At 34.9% G+C, this 20,916-nt stretch overlaps 1 protein-coding gene across 1 annotated transcript in view; it reads right to left on the bottom strand.

The window, feature by feature from the left end:
• ANO3 (anoctamin 3) overlaps positions 1-20,916 on the bottom strand; it is a 407,322-nt gene that overhangs the window by 147,830 nt on the left and 238,576 nt on the right. The window contains exon 6 of the mRNA XM_045557695.1: positions 11,316-11,428. Within this exon, the coding sequence (XP_045413651.1) occupies positions 11,316-11,428 (113 nt within the window). The remainder of the gene's footprint in view (positions 1-11,315; positions 11,429-20,916) is intronic.

The raw sequence follows: 20,916 nt of genomic DNA, 5'->3' as shown, positions 1-20,916 counted from the left end.
TAGTTTGAAACCTTTAAATAACAAATGGTAGATTATTGTAATCCACCTATGTTTAAATTGCCTAAAACATGAAGAGATTAATAAAAAGCATATAGATTTTCATCACTATAAACTCTTAACTGGAATCCTGGTTAGGATAATGCAAGAAGTTAACCACCACAACAAAACAATTAGTGGTAATTAATTTTTAAAACCCACAATTATCAAAAATTATTCAACGAACACAATGCTTCATTCTGCAGATATATTCTTCTCCATTAACAACAGTGATAACTGCTCAAAATAGTCATATTTTGATTGACTCATCTGGTGGGATTAAGAAGTCTGTGTGCCAAATTGAATTGAGAAAGAGGACATGTGGAGATGAAGGGCTTTAAGCAGGAACAAAGTGATGGGTATTTTACAGTTTTTCGGGATCTAAGCACAGGAACCTCAATTTTATTATTTTTTCTTCTTATGCATAAAACATCAAGGAAAGCACAATATTTTTGCTCCCTAATGAATATGATCATTTCCCAGTTATACGAACATGTTCCCTAACTACCTAATATACTTGTCTCGAGGCCTCTATAGCCCCAGTGTAACTCCATTACATACAGTTCGGCACAATGCATGACAGTGAGGTCCCTGTATATAATTCCCGACTACTACTTATCAGCTGTATGATTACAGCAAAGTTACTTAGACATCTGAGCCTCCCTCCATTTCCTCTCCTATGAAATAGGGGTAAAAATTGTCCCTACCATTTAGAGTTGTTGTGAGGATAAAAATGATAGAAGTCTTCAACAAAATTCCTGAAAGGTCCTTAATAAATTTTGGCTGTTTCCATTATTTAATATTATCATTATTATTAATGTTGAAAGTCCCAATCCAGTGGGAGTTTCTTCTGCTACCCACATAACCTGGAAGGCTTGGAGGTGGGAGATTAATGTGTTAGATTTGGCTTTTAATATGCTCAAATAACATAGTTTCTAATCTGACTTCCTTTGCTGCCTTCATGTCTAAGCCATTGAAGAACTGGTTTGATGTGAGGCTATCACTGATCCAATATATAAATATCAAGTAGAACAATTATCTGCACCATTTAACTGCTATGTCCATAGATCAATTTATTGAATCTTCTTTCACATTCTTATACATATATGCAAAATTTCTGTAGACAATTTATTGCAGCTCTCATTTTAGAGATAAAATCTTCCAGGGGAGGCTTAGGAGATATACCACCCAAGATGAACTCTTAAGCATTCATGGGGAAAACCAATAAATTGGTGATTTGGGAAGCTTCCTGTATGTCTAATTGCTATGTGTCTAGAGAAAGAAAATAGCTTTGGCATCTTATTTTGTGTCCTTGTATTACTTATGAAATAAGACTTCTAAAATTGATAGCTACATTTTTTCCTACACAGTCTTTCAGGGTAACTAAAGATATTTATTCCAACTAATCCAACACTTACCTAATTCTGCTGTCACAATTATGATGTTTCATGTCGTGATCTCCTAGCACTCTGCTGTAGACATATTTCGGCTCTACAGACAGCTGCTGGCAGATGTAGAAGCTTTTCTAGAGGTGAGGGATGGGCTTTTTGCTCTTGGTTTGTTTTCTGATTGACAAGGGGAGTTCCCATAAAGTCATGGACTGTTGTGCATTACCCACACAATTATTAAAATGTAGAGCTGCTCTACTTCAAAGCAATGTGTTAGGGTTTTAAAAAGGCATGAGTAATATCTATGAGTGTATTTCCTATAGTTAACTACTGAATTGGAGGTAGAAAAGTCCAGGGTCTGGAGTCAAAGATACATGCGACAATCCAGCTCTATTCCTGCCTAGCTCAGAAACTTAGGCAAGAAATGTATCTCCTTAATCTTTACTTTCTTCATTGGCAAAATGAGAATACTACCACTTACTGTCATTGAATTATTGTGAAAATTCAATGAGATAATGCATATAAAGTGCTTACAATAGCTTCTGGTACATAAGTGATCAATGCATATTAGGGGGAAAAATTGAAATGCTACTTACAATGATTCCCAGCCTAAAAAGGTGAAGTTCTGAATTGCTCTTGTTTTGTCAGTGTAGCAAAGTGGAAAAGCAGTTTTGGGAAATGGAACCATCTTATTTCAAATCCTGCTCAGTCATTTACTACCTATGTGAGATCTGAAAATGGTAATGGTAATATGATGATACTTATGACTTAAATCTAAGAATATATGAAGTAAGGTTTATGTCATTTGAACGTTACCACCCAGTGATAAGCACTATAAACATCTCCTGTATATAATTCTAAATTCCTTCTCTATGAAAAAGAGCTAGATATTTTTATAGCACTGGCATCGTACTGCACATACTGTTTTTATAATCACTTTATTATATAATCATATACTGTGATCATTTCCTATTATCCTTAAATAGCTTGGAGATCTATTTTTTAACATCGTTCTACCTTGTTGAAGTGCATTGCTATTTTTAATGTCATCTTTTACTCTTGAACATATAACATAAGGTCTTCCCACCCCCACCCCAAATTACAATGTAAGAAACATCCTTAAACATAACTGTTTGGGCTAACATCTAATTACATTCTCTGGATAAATTCCTAGAACTGGGTCAAAGGAAAAGATTACATTCAGGTACCAAACACTTATTATCAAATAGTTTTCCAGAATATTCGGCTTAATACACACACCTACCAGTAAAGAATAAAAAGTTTGTTGTTTGTAATACCAATACTAGGTTTTATTGTCTTTTAAAATATTTTCTAATTTTGTTAAAAAAACATTGTTTACATTTGTATTACTGTAATTACTAGTACTGCTAATCATTATATATGTTAAAATTAAGTTGCTTTTCAATTTTTTTTTTTTTTTTTTTTGAGACAGAGTCTCGCTCTGTTGCCCGGGCTAGAGTGAGTGCCGTGGCGTCAGCCTAGCTCACAGCAACCTCAGACTCCTGGGCTCAAGCGATCTTACTGCCTCAGCCTCTCGAGTAGCTCGGACTACAGGCATGCACCACCATGCCCGGCTAATTTTTTCTATATATATTTTTAGTTGTCCAGATAATTTTTATTTCTATTTTTAGTAGAGACGGGGTCTCGCTCAGGCTGGTCGTGAACTCCTGACCTTGAGCGATCCACCCGCCTCGGCCTCCCAGAGTGCTAGGATTACAGGCGTGAGCCACCGCGCCCGGCCAAATTTGTTTTATATTTACAATTTTGTTTATATTTACAAGTTATATTGTTATAATATTTTTAAAATTAAGAATATTAGCCATTCCTCTAGCATACATAGTCCAGTATGTCAGTTCACCATATCTTAAATTTATATCTTTTCCATTTTATCATAATTTTGACACTGATATATTTAGTATGTAAATAGTCAAGTCTATCAAGCTTTCCATGATTAATTTTATCACTGGTTTAGAAAGGCCATTTATAAATGCCATTTTTCTATTTTGTGACTAGAAGGAATGTTTATATTTTTGTTTTGCTTATTTTCAATATATTCACTTGAGTTTATTAACTATTTACCTCTCCAATAATTCATTTGGTATAAGATGTGAGGTAGGCATCTAAAAATAATTTAACCCTTTGCAAATAATTGACCAGTTGTGGGAATATGTGCACATTTTTCAAATGATCAATATTTCTTTACTGATGTGAAGTGCTACTTTTATCATAACACGTACCACTCCTCCCCCCTATAAACATGCATGTACACACACACCCACACAGACCCACATTTGGGTTTAAGCAATCCATAGAAAATATGGAGGGAGTCTGGAAAATCTTATGCTGAATCTCCTGGAAAATCAACACTAGCAATCAGCTAATGTAGAAGAACTCCTCACCATTTACTAGAAAAGGTTTCTGAGGGTCAAAGTCAGTACTAAATGGCACAAGGAAGAGAGGGCCTCCTGTGGTTGCAGGGAGAATAATGTTCCCCTCAGTATCAGACAAATACTCTGAAAACAGGATCAGGCATCGTTTGGGCTGCTGAAAAAGGACTCTACTTAACATTAGGCTAGAAGATAAATTTAAAACACTGGCCAAAATGATCAATGAACCAAGATGATATTCTGTGTCTCCTGTTTTATATGAAAATTAAATATTTAAAATGCCATTTAAAATAATATTATTTAATATAAATAAAGAGTTACTTCAGGTTCTAAAGTTAGAGAAATGTTAATATTTTCTTTAGAAACTATCCCAATAAATGCAAATAAAATTTATCCTCTTGGGGTTTCCTTTCACGTATAATCTTGTCAATTAAAGCAGCCATATAGGGCCAAGTTTAGTCATTTATCTCGTAGTTTTTAAGTCATCACTATCTCACAGTTTCTGGAAAAAAAAATGTAGTCGCAAGTTCAGAACACTAAGCCCTGTACATGACGTGGAGGCAAAGAGCCATTCAGCAAATGAAATAGTTACCAATGTCTACTTGAAAACTACACTGGAGAAGACTGCAAAGGCCATCGCCATCCTACCTTCTCCATCACAAAACCAGTGTCTCCGGTATTACAGAAAATTATTCCTCCTACCCATTGAGATAAAGATGAACAACATCTGCCAGTGCCAGTTGACACAGTCAAACTGAATGGCCTTGTGATCTAATTTTAATGAACTCCTAAAATATTCATGCCAAAAATTTCCTGGCCCATAACTGCTTTCCTGTTTGATTTGATACCCAACATTTTTTTCAAAGGAGAAGTCATTGTAATTTGAAAAATGGATTCATATTCCCACACTCATTATTGGCAATATTTGTAATTAATTTTGGCATCCCAAGCGACAGTGGCAGGAATAATGCTTCATTAATGTCCATTACAGAAGCCATAGATTCTTCTACATCACAGGCTCATTCCTTCCAACCTAGATTAAATAGATGCTCCCTGTAAACGGTCCACATCTAGAGGCCTCAGCTGATATGTAGAACAGGGCTCCTTGGTGGAGACAGGGATTCTAGTTGTAAGGATCATACAATTGGGTATGACCCTATTTTCAAATGTTATTCATAGTGTTCTTTATATTAATGAGATAGAAAAAGGCAATATTTACCCAAATTATCTGAAAAATAATCCCTCTCATCTGCTCTAGAACTTTGCTTGCCAAAAGGCCAGGTACTCCAGTCTATGAATTTGTGGGATCTTCCTTTTCTAACATTACAAAATTGTCTCCTGGAATTTCTTGGCCACCTGGGTGTGACAGAGCTTTTTTGTCAAAAGTTAAGCAAGAAAATAAACTGGCTTTTTAAAAAAAATATTGATCTTTACCAACTTTAATAGATGTTTGTGACTGTGGCTAACTATAAAGATATATTTTAATTAAAAATAATCTTGGAAGTCTGCCCTGATTTAGTGTTTTCACAAAGAAAGCACTTTTTAAAATAGAGTTTTAAAAAGAAACAATTTTATGGAAACCTGGAGAGAAAAAATTATGTTTCCAAAGAAACTATAGTAAGCCAATGATTAGATTCTAACCTTGTCCATTGGTTTTGAGTTTTTGTTATTTGTCTACAATTTGGACTGAATCCCGAATTGTTTTCTGGCTATAAGTCTCTAAATAACGTTTTCAAATTTTTCTTCCATTTTTTTTTTAACTTGGACTCAATATAGAATTGCCATTACTTTTTTTCCTAAAGCCCTGCAAGCATACCTTGTGATGTACAAACATCAGGTGAGAAAAATCTATCTGTCAGATTGCCACTGTCTACTTTCAATTTAACTGAAAATGCTTTGAGTTTAACATCTAGACACCTCGACTGGATACCCTTCAGACTCTAAGGAAACTGGTTTATAAACCCATCCAAATATTAACCTTTGTTTTTCTTCTGTTTGAGAGCTCATCTGCAATGCCGTCTCTTAGAATGGGATATAGCTGTTTAACTGATCTAGTCACAGGACTAAGAGACAGACTAATGAAGGTATGGGACAATATATTTAAACTTGCTCTTTTCTGTTTATCCCATTTTTTTTTTTTCAGTCCTTTGTCTATCTCCAACCTCTAATGAAAATTTCTCCAAAGCCATTTGCTTGGCTTTTAATACGTGAAACTTTTTAGTTTCCAAGTGGGGACTTTAGGAAATTAGAAATATTTTATCCCAAAATATGTTTCTTTGAAATATTTTCAGATGGCTGCCATAGGTACAACAGACAGAAGTAATGCTACAAAGCTGTCTTTTGTGGGGAGGGAAATTTGCATTTGTAGAAAATCTCCATTAATGCAGCCAGGTCTTTCCTTGCCAATCTAAGAAAGATTAAGTGAGAGTCTGATACCTTTAAAGAACTGAAAAGAAACATTTACTACCTATTTTCTCTGAGGGCTGCTACCTGAGAGGCTAAGACATTGTTAGTCAAACTTCCTTTCTCCCTCCCATAACCTGCTTGGCCACCCAAAACCTGTTTTGCCACAGTCCAAGCCCCTATTCTTTAAAAACTTCCATACTTCATTGGGCAGTCCAGCCTTCATTCTGGAGGTTCCAGTGTATACATGGTGAAATAAATTTGTATGTCTTTTCCTCCAATTAATCAAAAAAAAAAAAAAAGAAAGAAACAATTTCAGAAAGTTTCAGATAGATTGTTTACATATGATATGATTTAGATTATTTAAAATATATTTGGGCTCTGTAAAGTTAAATAAATAATATGAGTATGTTGTGACAAATTCAGGGACAATTTTGCAAATCTTCCCAGAAACTGAGGAAGAATTAACTTTATGTTAACAATCATTCGCATCAGCCAACCTGCTCTCCTATAACATTTATGCCTGTCTACATTATCTCTTGCTGAGAAATAAATCATCGCAAACAACACTTTAGCTCATGATTTCTGTGCACAGGTTGGGCTCAGCTAAGTAGTTCGTCTGGTCTCAGTTGGGATTTCTCATGGTTCTGCTTTCCTGACCATTGCTGCTGGGTTCTCTCATATCTCTGACTCAACTGGGGCAACTGTACTCATTAGGCTCTGGTTTATGTGTTCTCTTATCCTCCTCCAGGCTAGCTATCCCTTGTTCACATGCTAAAGGCAGAATTTCAAGAGAAAATGGAAAGATCTGGAAAGCAGATCTTTTGAGTCGAAGGCTCGGGACTGACACAATGTCACTTCTACAGTAGTCTACTGGCCAAAGCAAGGCCCAAGGCTAGTTCAACAGACTCTATCTCTTGAAGGGAGGAGCTGCAGTCTTACTGAAAATAGAGTGAATATAGGGAAGAAAAGAGCATAGCTAATTTTCTACCTGTCACGATGCCTCTGAGATATTTAAATATGACTTCTATTTTAATGCTTGAGGCAAGCTAAATGCAGACTTAGACCATATTTAGAGTTGTCTCTAATTCTTAGAGCTTCTTGGCTTTCTCCACTGATATGTGTGTCTGAACTCCTGAACTGCATCACAGTCAGTACTTGGATAGCAAAAGTTGGCCAGTGTTCACCATCTTTCTCTGTCCTAGAGAGCCAAGTTTTGCAATAAATAAAAAATACACTGTCATTCCGTCATACTAAAACTGCCCTTTATACAACTAATAAAACTAATGAAAGGCCATAAGGTGGGAACTGTGGTAGGGGCTTGAAGTCTGCAAAGATATAAGCATATTTAAAAAATATATATAAGCAGCCATTGTTCCCTAGCTTGCTTTCTTATAATTGCTAATCAGGAATCATATAACTAATGGTCATAAAGATTCTTAACTTTCTTCATTGTTCCCATAGACAACATCACCCTTCTGAAACCTAAGGCTAACCTCTGAGATATCTTCCAGACCATGCATTCCAGTGGACCAACTGACCCAACGAGACCAGTGGCCCATACCATGGAAATGTCTGTTTCCCAACCCTATGAGTTCATCCTCAGCCAATCAGGAGACCCAGTTCCCTAGCCCTCTATTCATAAACGCTATCTTTAAAAATGCTGACCTAAAAATTTTCAGGGAGATGGATTTGAGAAATTTTTCCAATCTCCTTGCTCAGCACCTGAGATATTAAATTCTTTCTCCGCTATAATCCCTGCTGTCTAAGTGTATTGGCTTCCTCTTGAGCAGCAGACAATGAATCTGGTTGGCCAGATAATACTATTAGATATCAATATTGGAAATATGTTTGACCCATAAAATATTAAAAAAATTAGGATAAATAACATGCTAAAAATTTATTATTTGAAGAAAAATATTTAAAAGATACAATGTTGTGAATATTAATTCTAAAATAAAGTATAGTTACTCATAAATATGCTTAGCTTACAAAATTATTATAAGCAGTGCATACATGCCAAAAAATTAAAATTAACCACCCTGACTCTCAACATTACTCAGAAAGTATTTCCATGATGGTTGACAAATCAAATTTCCCAACAAATGTAGAGTCCATCTACATAATAAACTAGTAAATAAACAAGTCAGATGTTTTTCTGGATTTTTTTGTTGTCTTTACATTTTACAAACCCAACAGAGCTTCCTCATAAATTCAATATAAGACATCACCTTGGAGGTGTAACTTAGGATTATTTGTCATTTTCCTAGATTATATCTAATGGCAAACTTTGTTAGAAACTTCTATTTATTTTCCATAATCTAATAGTTGTCATTAATCACTATGTACTATAGTTTACATTTGGAAATATTTTCTCTCTTCAAATTTGGGCTCCCTTCATGATGACTCTTTATGAACTTGCTTTGTCATCTATAAAATGGTCCAAGAACTACCTAGCTGAGCCCAACCTGTGCACAGAATCATAAGCTAAAGAGTGGTTTGGGATGATTTACTTCTCAGCAAGAGATAATGTAGACAGCCATAGATGTTAAATGACAGCAGGTTGGCTAATGCCAATGATTGTTAACATAAAGTTAATTCTTCCTCAGTTTCTGGAAAGATTTGCAAAACTGTCCCTGAATTTGTCACAACATACTCATATTGTTTATTTAACTCTACAGCACCCATGTATATTTTAATAATCAAAATAATCTTTGCAATTCTGTACCTATTGTGAAGAAATAAAATATTAGTTACATTGCATAACATGCACAGTGTAGATTGCAACCAGTATAATCAACACAAGTGAATGATGCTCTGAGGCACAGATCTTCAGCCACACAATTGTCTGCCTACCTATCTACCTATCTAAACATGCTCATTTCAACCATACGAAAGTTGATATTTTGTACGTTAAAAATGAATGAACATTGTCAATTTCATAAGCTCCAACTTAATATATATAATATATACACACACATATACACATATATACATATGTAATTTAATGGTGGGGTGTAATAAGAGAGCAAGGTCAACAAATTTATAAAGTACAGGGTATCTAGATACTAGTCCAAACAATAGAAGTTTAGGTCATTGTTTTTTTCCCTGTGGCAAATGTACACAAAAAATATTTTCTATGCAGATTATTTTGCTCTTCACTTGTAGATAAGATTTGCAAGTAGCCTAGTTAAATAACTTTTGAATATTTTGATTTTTGTAATGAAACCCCTTGTTCAAACGGAATCTGTGCTTCACTCTAACCTATGAAATGGATAACAGTGGAAATATTTTGGCAGAAGCTGGAAGAGCAAGTAATCCAGGTGACTCATGACATTCTTCTACAGTTTAAATAGATGCGTAATAGTAGAAAGGGACATAATCAGGCAGATTCAGTAGGACATTATAATAGGATTTCTTGGATTGAACTATTGTGATCTCTTAGCACTATAACATGCCATTCTTTTATTTTAATGTCAAATCCAAAATATACCTACAGGTCTGTCTTTTTTTTGTAATTCAATATTCTAAAGTTTAAATCTAGTCAAGTGGGACTTGGAAAATGGCTACTGTTAAGCAGAAATAAAATGGTAGATATCATTGGTAGAAGGTGGTATATTTTAGAGAAGCAAATACAGATTTTATTTAACCTTAGTTCATTTACTGATTATTTGAGTATATTGTGTTTGTCTTCCAATTAGTGTAAAAGCACCTTAAGGAACAACACCTTAATTTCTCTTATAACTGCTCTTTCTCTCAGTTTATTTGGAACAATGCTTTACAGATAGTAGAGCCTCTGAACATCTGTTGTGTCAATCAGACAGACACAGGGAAGCAGATGCAGTAAACACAAAGAGATAAAATCCTGATTAGCAAAAATAACCTAAGAATTACTGGACAGAATAGTAACCCCATTTAAACCAAAACAAATTGAAATAAGGAAATTTGACACAATTATCCTTGTACCTATTTATTAATTTGGTCTCACTTATGATAGTAATATTTAAACTTTGCCATATTTCTTCACTCACACGTTCATGGGTGACTAATAGAGACTTGCAAAATTATTCCAAGGTAAACAAAATCAAACATAACAGCATAAGTGACACTCAAGGACATGAGTTTCAGCTGTGCAGTAAAAAGTGAAACCCAAGTCATCCCTTGTGTTGAACTGCACTTAATATCCAAATTTCCTTTTACCAAGGCATTTCCACTTTAATCAACAGGAAAAATGGGGGTAGCAGGTGGGGAAGCAAACTTAGCCTGAGCCAGGATTTGTCTTAGAAAGCATCAAAAGAGAACTATGGATCAGTTACACTTGTAATGATAAAAAGAAGCAGCATCAATTTAGTATTTGGTATTGGAGGACCACACTCAAAGGCTTTGAAGAGTCCACAAAAGCATTTTTTTTTTGAGGGAGGGTGGGATTGTTCAAGCTAAGAGTTTTTTAAACTGAACTTTAGTTTAGTTTTTGTTTGTTGGTGGACTACATTTCCAATGAGGTATTCTCAGTCTCCAAGTTATTATAAAAACCCACCATATACTCTGCTTTTACTCTGCACCGGACGCCATTCAACATGGTTAAATTTCATTTTGTCTTCAAATCGTTTTGTCAAGCAGATAGCATGATTCAGATTTTAGAGATGAAGAAAACAATGTTCAATGAGTTAAGTTAACCTGGTCAAGTTTTTAGAACTAGTAAGCAGCAGAACTGGAATTCAAATTTTTGTCCATTTGATACTAAAATCCATGTTCTCATTAAATCATGCTGACTTTCAAAAAACATGAAAAATGGAGTAAATCCCTAAAGAGACTAATATTGAATAAATTTACATTTCGGATTCAATGACTTTGAAATTCCTGTTTGATGAAATAGATATGATTAATATCAATGAATATGATATCTACACATAATATTTCACTTTTGAGTCCTTACAGATACATATTAACCTATATGTTCTCTTATATTCTCCAACATAAAACCAATCATGTCAACTAATATCGAAAGGCTTTAAAAGTTATCGAAAGGCTTTAAAAGTTATGGTCCAAAAATACTCATTGATAGCTGAATTTACGTTACCTTTTTTGTCTTGAATTCAGATTTATCTTTGATAACAAAGTCATTAATGAGACGAGATCGGTCATAAGTAGCATGTTCTGATTCATCCGTGTAATCTTTATCTTTTTCTAGGGCTAGAAAACAAAGAGAAAGTTACATCAATTTTTATCCTTTTTCTTCTACTTTTTCTCTTTAAATGTACTAATCTCTCCTTTTTCATAGTTTCTCAAGGTTTAGCCAATATATATATCAGGAAGTATACATAATTGTGTGGCATAATTTTCATAATCCATCCATTTGATGAATAAGCACATAAAAGTAATCACATTAACACTTGCCTGTTATTATATTAATGCTGACACCAACAGCGACTTTCATTAGAATCAAATGCATCTGTGCTCTTTAATGTACTTCAGCTTTTTTGAAAATAAAATTAGAACTATACAAATTATATTAGACACATCATTTGTTTTGAACTTAAAGATATTTGTAAGAATTAAATAGATTCCTAAGCATTTGTTTATTTAATTAAAAACAGCATTGATTTTGTTTTCTTAAAATCTGGAAAGTTTTATAAATGTGAATTTGGCTGAGGGTTGCAAGAAATCTGACAAACCATAGAAAATATGCTAATAAACATTACAATAAAGATTTTAAAAAATAGAGAATTGAAACAACTGCTAAAAAAGAAGAGAACATTAAAAGATGATGGTTGTTATTAGAATAGTGAAAAATGAGATACTAAACACATAAAGATATATATGAATAATAAATAAGATATAATTGATGTAAAATAGTACAAAATAGGAAATCTTTATGGTGGCTGTAAGTATGACCAAGAACTGTGGACACACTTAACAAAGTTTATATACCACAACATACAAATAACCTCTTGAAATTCAAAAACAGATTGCTATTTATTTAGCCTTTCAAAAAAATCAAACTATCTTGAAGAAAGTTATTTTATTGAATCTGTTCATACCTATCAAACATGAATTTTGACATAGACACTATTTATAGTGTTTTTAAGAGTTCAAGCAATTGACTTATTGCACAGAAAAAAACAATTTTGTTTATAATATATACATTAATTTATTTTATTAATAATTCTTAAAATGATATGTTATACCTTTTCAGTTAATAGTAACAGATTCTTAGCAGTGATATGAACTAATATTATACAAATCATATTATGTCTTGGGATGCAATTAATGGCCAGTTATGTTAAAATGTTATAAGCATTTAATGTTTATACATATTAATTACAGCTAGACATATTAATTATAGCTAACACTGATTGATGGCTAATATTTGTTGAGTAAAAACCATAAGCCAGAAACTTTGCATGTATTATTTCCTTTCATCCTGATAGCAACTCAGCAAAGTGAGTATGATTTTCACCTACATTTAATAATAAGCAAACAAAGATGCATGGAAATTAAGAAACATGCCAAAGTCACGACACTCTATGAGGTACATCTGAACCTGAAACACATCCTGATCAGACTCAAAGCTGATTGTGAATATAGTATAATGTTTCCTTTAGATTTAAATAAATTACATTTCATTCATTCAACAATTATTTATGAAATACCTATAATATGCAAGACACTCTTTTAAGAGTTGAAGACACAGCAGTAAATACAACCCTGCCTGGTACCTTTTCCTTTCCCTGGAAAGTGGAAGGATTCTCCCTGAGCCGCAAAGCCTGGAGCTGGGAGAGGGGTGATGCAGGCAGTCCCTTGGCTGCCTCAGCTGGTGTCTCACTGGGTCATATGCACCACAGGTACCCTGGCTCTAAGCCCAGCTCAGCATCAGGACTTGTCCCAGGACTGCAGTCTTCATGGCCTGACTGCTTTTCAATTTTTTTCCGGGCCCCAGGCCACTTTTGTTAGCTAGCTATGGGACTAGCTCAACTCAGGTTCCTCCTGCTGGGGTAGAGGACTCCCCTCTGGCTGGGGCTGGTCTAAATGCTCCCTCCAGGAGCACTGGCAGAATTTTGCTCTCTGTTATGTTCCACTGTGACAGAGCAGCACTGAGTTCCAAGGCAAAGTCTGACAATCACTTTGCTCTCCCTCCCCTGATCTCACAGATTGTCTCTCAGTGTGGCCCTGCTAGGGGATGGGGGAGGTAGGGGTGGTATAGGCAATGCAAGACTATTTTTCCTGCCTTCTTCAATGAGTTTAAGTTAGTGAAAAACTTCCATAAATTTATTTTATTGTGTTCCATGGGAAATGAAATACATTAGTGTAAATTGTCATTTCATCTTTTATAAACATTAAATTAGTAATTAAATAATTTTCAGGGTTTACAGGACCCTTAGAGGGACTGGGCAAGGAAATTACGTGGCTAAGAAGTGGTGAATTTAGAATTAGAAACGACTTCTTGTGACCCATAAGCATATGCCAATTACCTGTTTAACCAAACAAGAATTTCTTGCTTACTTTCTAATAACCAAAGAAGGAAAAAGATGGGGAGGGGGGAGAGAGAGAGAAAGAGATAGAGAGATAGAGAGAGAGAGAGACTGACTAGGGGAAAGGGGGAGAAAGGGAAAGGAGGGGAAAATGGAAACAGAAATCACACTGTGCCTAACAAACTGGCAAGTTGTTTGGTAGCTGCGCCAACAAATTAACACCAAAATTTCACTTTCCTTCTCACTTATATAAAAGGTCAAGGCAAGTCCATATTTTGCACTTTTTATTTTCTCTGTGTTGACCATTCTTTCACCAGTTTATCTGTATGACTAACTGCCTCACCTTTTCAGATCTTTGCTCAAATGTTACTCCTATTCTCTTTACTAAAATAAGATCCTCCTCCCTGCCTTTGACACCTGCATCCTTCCTACTATATTTTTTACAAGACATAATATTTTTTTATCATTTTTAAAATTGCTTTTCTTCATATACTCCACAAATACATACAACTATTAAGTATCCATAATAATTTTTTAAAAATGAATGTTTGTTGAATGACTGAATGGATTGACATGCCCAGCAAATCCTGTCTGACCCGTCTTCAAATTATATATAGAAGGCTGGGTGTGGTAGCTCATGCCTGTAATCCTAGCACTCTGGGAGGCCTAGGCAGGAGGATTGCTTGAGCTCAGGAGTTCTAGACCAGCTAGAGCATTAGCGAGACCCCGTCTCTACTGAAAATAGGAAAAGTAGCCAAGCATGATGCATGCCTGTAGTCCCAGCTACTCAGGAGACAGGCAGGAGAACTGTTTGAGCCCAGGAGTTTGAGGTTGCAGTGAGCAATGACGACACCACTGCACTCTAGCCAGGGCAACAGAGCGAGACTCTGTCTCAAAAAAAAAAAAAAAAAAATTATATATAGAAGGTGACGATTTATCAAAATCTGATTATAGTTTATTAATCCAAACCACCATCATCTCTTGAGCCAAAGTTTGTTAGGGTCTCCTAACTGATCCTCCTGCTTTTATCTTTTACCCCTACCACATGGCAGCCAGAGTGATCCTTTTAAAAACCTAATTTAAATCATGTTAAACCTCTATTCAAACCCTCCAATAATTTTGTAGCTCCATGTAAAGCCATAGTCCATATCATGGTCCACTGGGCATGCATCTTCTGGCTCCTTACTGACACCTGCCATCGATCTCCTACAACCCTACTTTCATGACCTTCAATCCAGCTGCACTGCGTTCCTTGAGGTAAGTATGCTTCCACTATAGGACTTTTGCACTTGCTCCTCTCTCTGCTAAATGCTCAATTCCTGTTTCAGCCTGGGTTCTGCTAATTTGTCACCTCATCAGAGAATCTCTCCTTGACCACCACTTCTAAATAGAATCTCCCATAGTTCTCCCTCTCGTCACAAGGATTTATTATTTTTTATTAATTTTATCAGCACCTGATTTTAAATGGTACACACATATATAATATATATGCTACATATGTAGATATATGTCAGCATCTGGCATTCAATTATAGCATAGATATATAATACATAGATGCTGTATATGCCTATATGTGTATATATAGATGTTTGTATATATACATATATACACACAAATAAATAACTCCATATATGATTTTATATGGATTTATCTGTGCTTGTATCTATTATGATATAGAAAGAGATGATAGATGGTTATATCTATCTCCTCCTACTATAATGCTACTAGTGTAGTGACTGTTCTGTTCATTGCTACAATTCCAATATTTAGTTCATTGTTTAGTATATTGTAAGCTTTAATAATTGTTGAATAAATTGATGAATGAATGTTATATGTGGAAATATTTTGCATCCATTAAACTGCTCATTTTGCACACTAACATAGAAATTCTTAAAATATAATATTAAGTAAAATGTTTTAATGCAATCTTCACACATTTTCTTTTAAATATACTTTTCCTTCTGAATGCAACTTTATAAAACTGTGTAAATGTAAGGACAAAGAGCAAAAAAATGACAATATGAAAAAATGTGAAATATTTTATCTACTTTGACTGTGGATTAGTAGTTCCTCCACCTCACAACTTTTTTTCTGTTTTTCTTGCCTGAAAGTTGTTTGTATCATAAATGGTAGAATTTTTTAGAGTTGGTATTTAGTGCCAATCAACATCTGAGATCCAAAAACGGAGAGAATCATATTGCATTTTGATTAACGAAGCTAATTCTTCTTCAACCAGTGGAATCCTCTGAAATACAAATGAAACCTATGAATGTTTTTTGGTTCTTATTGAGGAAATAGCTCCTTATTTGTCTGAAATCCACCCCATGTGGTGATGAGACATTTCTTTCACATATGCCCAGAGCATCAATTAAATTTCAAATAAAAAGAACTGTTTAAGCAATAACACTAAATTACAATACCAATTATGTATCATATTTCCTCTTTTTAAAGATGCCTTTCCTCCCACATTTTAGCATTTCTGAAATCAGGATGAGGTAAACAGTCCGTGTATTTAATTAACATGGTAACAACTGTTTCTCCTAAAAGATCTTATTAATTTTATGATGCTTCTTACAATTGATACTCTCTTCAAATCTTAGGAAGGTGAAAAATTAAGAAAAACAGACTTTCAAAAGACAAAAACACATCTTTATGCAATAGGCGATAACAGAGAAATTTTATAATTTTGATTATGCCAAATAGAACTCTTGCTGCTGTCCAGTAGAAGAATGATAGAAAGACACACATCCATAAAAAATGGGGTTCTCAAAGCTTAAGAAAATCATTTTATATGTCAAAGCAGGAAGGCTGATATAGTGGAAAAAGAACCAATATTGGTTTCAACAAACCCAAATTAAAATCCTGGTTCTGTCATTTTGTCAATTATCAGCTGATGGCAGTGGGTCAGTTATATTTTTTTTCTTCTTTTTTTTAGAGACAAGGTCTCACTCAGATCACCCAGGCTGGAGTGCAGAGGCATGATCATAGCTCAGTGCAGCCTCAGGCTCTTAAATTCAAGCAATCCTCCTGCCTCAGCGTCCTGAGTATCTACCACTATAGGTGCGCACCACCACATCCAGCTTATTTATTTATCTTTTTATTGTTTGTAGAGATGGGGTCTTGCAATTGTTGCCCAGACTAGTCTAGAACTCCTGGCCTGATGCGATTCTCCCACCTCATTCTCCCAAAGTGCTTGGATTACAGGCATGAGCCACTGCACACAATTTGGGATAATAAAACCTTCTCATAGAGTAGTTCCAAGGATTAAGTGGAATAATCTATGTAAAGTGACTTGAACACATAAAGTACTGAATAAATATATATTCTCTTCCTTTTGTTTGCTTTCAATTCACAATTTTAGTATTTAGAAACCTACAAAAAACATGTAACTGGGGGCAACCAAGAAAGTCCTGTTTTCCATTTTAAAGCCTAACTAGGTAGGAAACAATGTAGTTACCTTGTGTAAACCAACAAGAAATTTAGAATTTAATCTACAAATCCTTGTTCTAATCATCGATTGTATGATTTATGATGAAAACTTATGTTGACTCAAGTAAGAATGCATTAAGTCTTCCAAATTTTGTTTGCAAACCAGCATCAGCTCAAAACTCAAAGGGACTGACTAATATAGCAGAGTACTATGAGCACAACATAGACCTTATAGCTATCTTTGGGAGTGCGATTTTAATAGCCAAATTATTCCAGTTCAATCATTCTTTTTTATTATAATGTCATTTTATTTTATTACTTTGTTATATTGTATTGTAACTGCAGGAGTATCTGGAAATGGATGAGGTAACTCTTGGAGAATTTTAAATGTGTGAGTCGATTATTAGTTGGCCACCACTTATGTGCAACTGTGCTACCATTCTATACATTTCTAACAACAGATTGCTCAAGGATTACCAGAATAGTTGAGGCTTCAGATTAAAATGGTAATAATGGCCTAAGGTTATTTCATATTTTATAATGTATGTTATCTCTGATAAATATTTTCTCACTTGAGTCTCACAAAAGCTCTCACTGTGATTCTGCTCAATCTCTGTTTACAATGTAAGAAGAAATGAAATATTAATATTTATATCTCTAATTCACGAATGAGAAAAGTGAGGTATAGATGGTGCGTACCCAGGTAGTAAATGACAGGGTTGGTACCTGCAACTTGACTTTCTGACTGGTAACAAATTTCATGAGTATTAAAATTATCATCCTATAAATGTTCTTGTGAAGAGTAAATTCATATATGGTCTATATATGGTTTGCTCAATGGTTAGAACATAATGATAATGAGGATCCAAACTTATTAATTCTTTGTGATTTCTCTGCTGCCTACTCTCCATAATCCTACTATCATTGCTTTAAAGCCCCACCACTAGCCAGTCACACTAAGGGTACTGATGGAGCTGTGCTCAGTGAACAAACCAACCCACAGCTAAACAAATCCTGCAAATAAACTGCTTTCCACTGTGCCAGTGTTTATTCCATCTATCATCCATCTTTCCATACATTCATCCAATCACCATTTATCTGTCTACCTACCATTCAGTATGTAGTATGTATTAATACTAAGCAATATCAATAAGATGGATATAAATAGCAATTATCATCATCTAGTGAACTTAGTGTGAATAGAGTCATTTCCAAAGGATAGTAATAGAATGGAAGAAGCATTTAAATAACTATTGGGGAGGAGTTCATGTAAGAGTACTGTTAGAAAGGTAATTCTACTACTTAAGAAGAGTGATGACTTCTAGGTTTTTAAATGCTCTACATAAAGTTATGTCAACACAATTTAAATGCAAAATAGGATCATATTCAGACAAGTCCTCAGTGAGAAAATTAACAAAGCACTGATTCCTAACAGGTGAGAAAATTCACTGCGATAAATGACATAGAAAACAAAGTAACAGGTGGATTCTATAGCAGACTCCCCAAAGATGTATGTGTGTGTGTATGTGTCAATATGCTCTTTCATCCATTCATCTGTCCTGTCATGAATCCTAAAATTATTGTTTGAGTGATTACAATGTACACGGTAGTAATCTTTCTGGGGCTACAGGTATCAACAAGATTGACAAAGTCCCTTCCTCTGAAAACATAAAGAGGAGGTGGGGAATTATAAGTGTGCCCATCACCCAGATAGTGTTCGTTGTACTCAATAGGTAGGTTTTCACCCATCCCCCCTCTCTCCTCCCCCCTGCTTGATTTCCACTGAGTTTTACTATCCTCTATCCAAATGCATGCTCATTGGTTAGTTCCAATTGAATAGCGAGTACATGTGGTGTTTGTTTTTCCATTCTTTAGATAATTCTCCAGTTCCATCCAAATTGTTGCAAAAGGCCTTAATTCACCACTCTTCATGGCTGAGTATTAGTATACACATACCACATTTTGTTAATCCACTCATGAATTGATGGGCACTTGGGTTGATTCCACTTTTGCAATTGTGAATTGTGCTGAAATAAACATTCAAGTGCAGTTGTCATTTCAATAAAATGACTTCTTTTCTTTTGGTTAAATACCCAGTAGTGGAATTCCTGGATCGAATCGTAGATCTACTTTTAGTTCTTTGAGGAATCTCCATACTATCTTCCATAGAGGTTGTACTAATTTGCAGTCCCACCAACAGTGTATTGTATAAGCGTTCCTTTCTCTCTGTATCTATGCCAGAATCTATTGTTTTTGGACTTTCTAATAAAAGCCACTCTAACTAGGGTAAGGTGATATCTCACTGTGGTTTTAATTTGAATTTCCCTGATTATTAGCAATGTTGAGCATTTTTTCATATGTTTAGTGGCCATTTGTCTGTCTTCTTTTGAAAAGCTTCTGTTCACGTCTTTTGCCCACTTTTTAATGAGCTCGTTTGGTTTTTTTCTTTCTTGCTGATTTGTTTGAGTTCTTTGCAGATTCTGGTTATTAGCCCTTTATCGGATGTATAGCTTGCTAATATTTTCTACCACTCTGTACGTTGTCTTTTTGCTCTGCTGATTATTTCCTTAGCTGTGCAGAAGCTTTTTAATTTAGTCAAGTCCCATTTATTTATTTTTATTGTTGCTGTGATTGCTGTTGGGGTCTTCTAACTGCTGTGTGGAAAACAGATTATAAAGAGGCATGAATTTGAGCAGGGAGAGCAGATAGGAGGTTATGGTACCAGTCTACTAATAAAAGCAGGTGGCAGAGTGAACCAAGGTGCAGCAGGGAATGTGGCGAGCAGCAGTCAAATCCTGAATACATTCTGAACATTGAGTGAAGAGGATTTATTGAAAGTGTTCAATAAACAATTGAAAAGATTTACAGTGACTGTGAGGTTGTAATAACTAAAAAATATTGTGGTCTTTCAGTGTAATTCCCTTATTTCTGTAATCCTTAAGTAGGATGGGAACATTAGTAGCAGAAAATTCTTTCTTACACCATCTTAATATGAAATGCTACTGGGAAAAATAATGAAAATTAGTGGAGAATATCTATTGTTATAGAATGAAAGCAAAATCACCATGTACTCATTTGACCATAACTGCTTTAAGAAATAAGACCAATGAACACTCCACCAAGTTAAACTATTAAGCTTGTAGAACATAAACAAATGCTTTAAAACTATAATAGGAACCATATCCTGAGGGAGTCATTTTATAACATTAGCAAACTGTTCATTTCATAACAAGGTTAAGTAGAGATGTATGTTTTGGTTGGCTGGACTCAAATTATGCTGGTCTTAATTAGCCCTGTAAATTTAATTTCATCCTTTTTTTTTTTTTTTAAGACAGGGTCTTGCTGTGCTGCCCAGGCTGCAGTGCAGTGGCATGATCATAGTTCACTGCAGCCTCGAACTCCTAGGTCCAAGTGATCCTCCCACCTCAGCCTTCTGAGGAGCTGGGACTACAGTTAAGAGCCACTGTGTCCACCACTCCCAGCTATTTCATTTCTGTGATTTTACAGAAGTAACGGGCATGGACAGAATCAAGCATCAGTTGCTTATTAATGTGGATTTCTGTTTCCTTGTCATTTTCCAGCATATTGAGTAGAAAAAAGTATGGGTAATGGTAGTGGGGCTTCCAGGATTAAGAGATAAGATTATTGCCACACCAGAATTTAAAATTCAGTGTTATATGAATCAGCACTTTCTAGAATGATTTTGTGAGTGTGTGTATGAGTGTATGTGCATATATATGTGGGTGTGGGGATGGGGTGGAGTAGTGTCCTGGCTTTGTG

This window comes from Lemur catta, chromosome 7 (genome assembly GCF_020740605.2).
Source record: "Lemur catta isolate mLemCat1 chromosome 7, mLemCat1.pri, whole genome shotgun sequence".
NCBI lineage: Eukaryota > Metazoa > Chordata > Mammalia > Primates > Lemuridae > Lemur > Lemur catta.
This window is presented reverse-complemented; position numbering and strand designations above follow the sequence as displayed.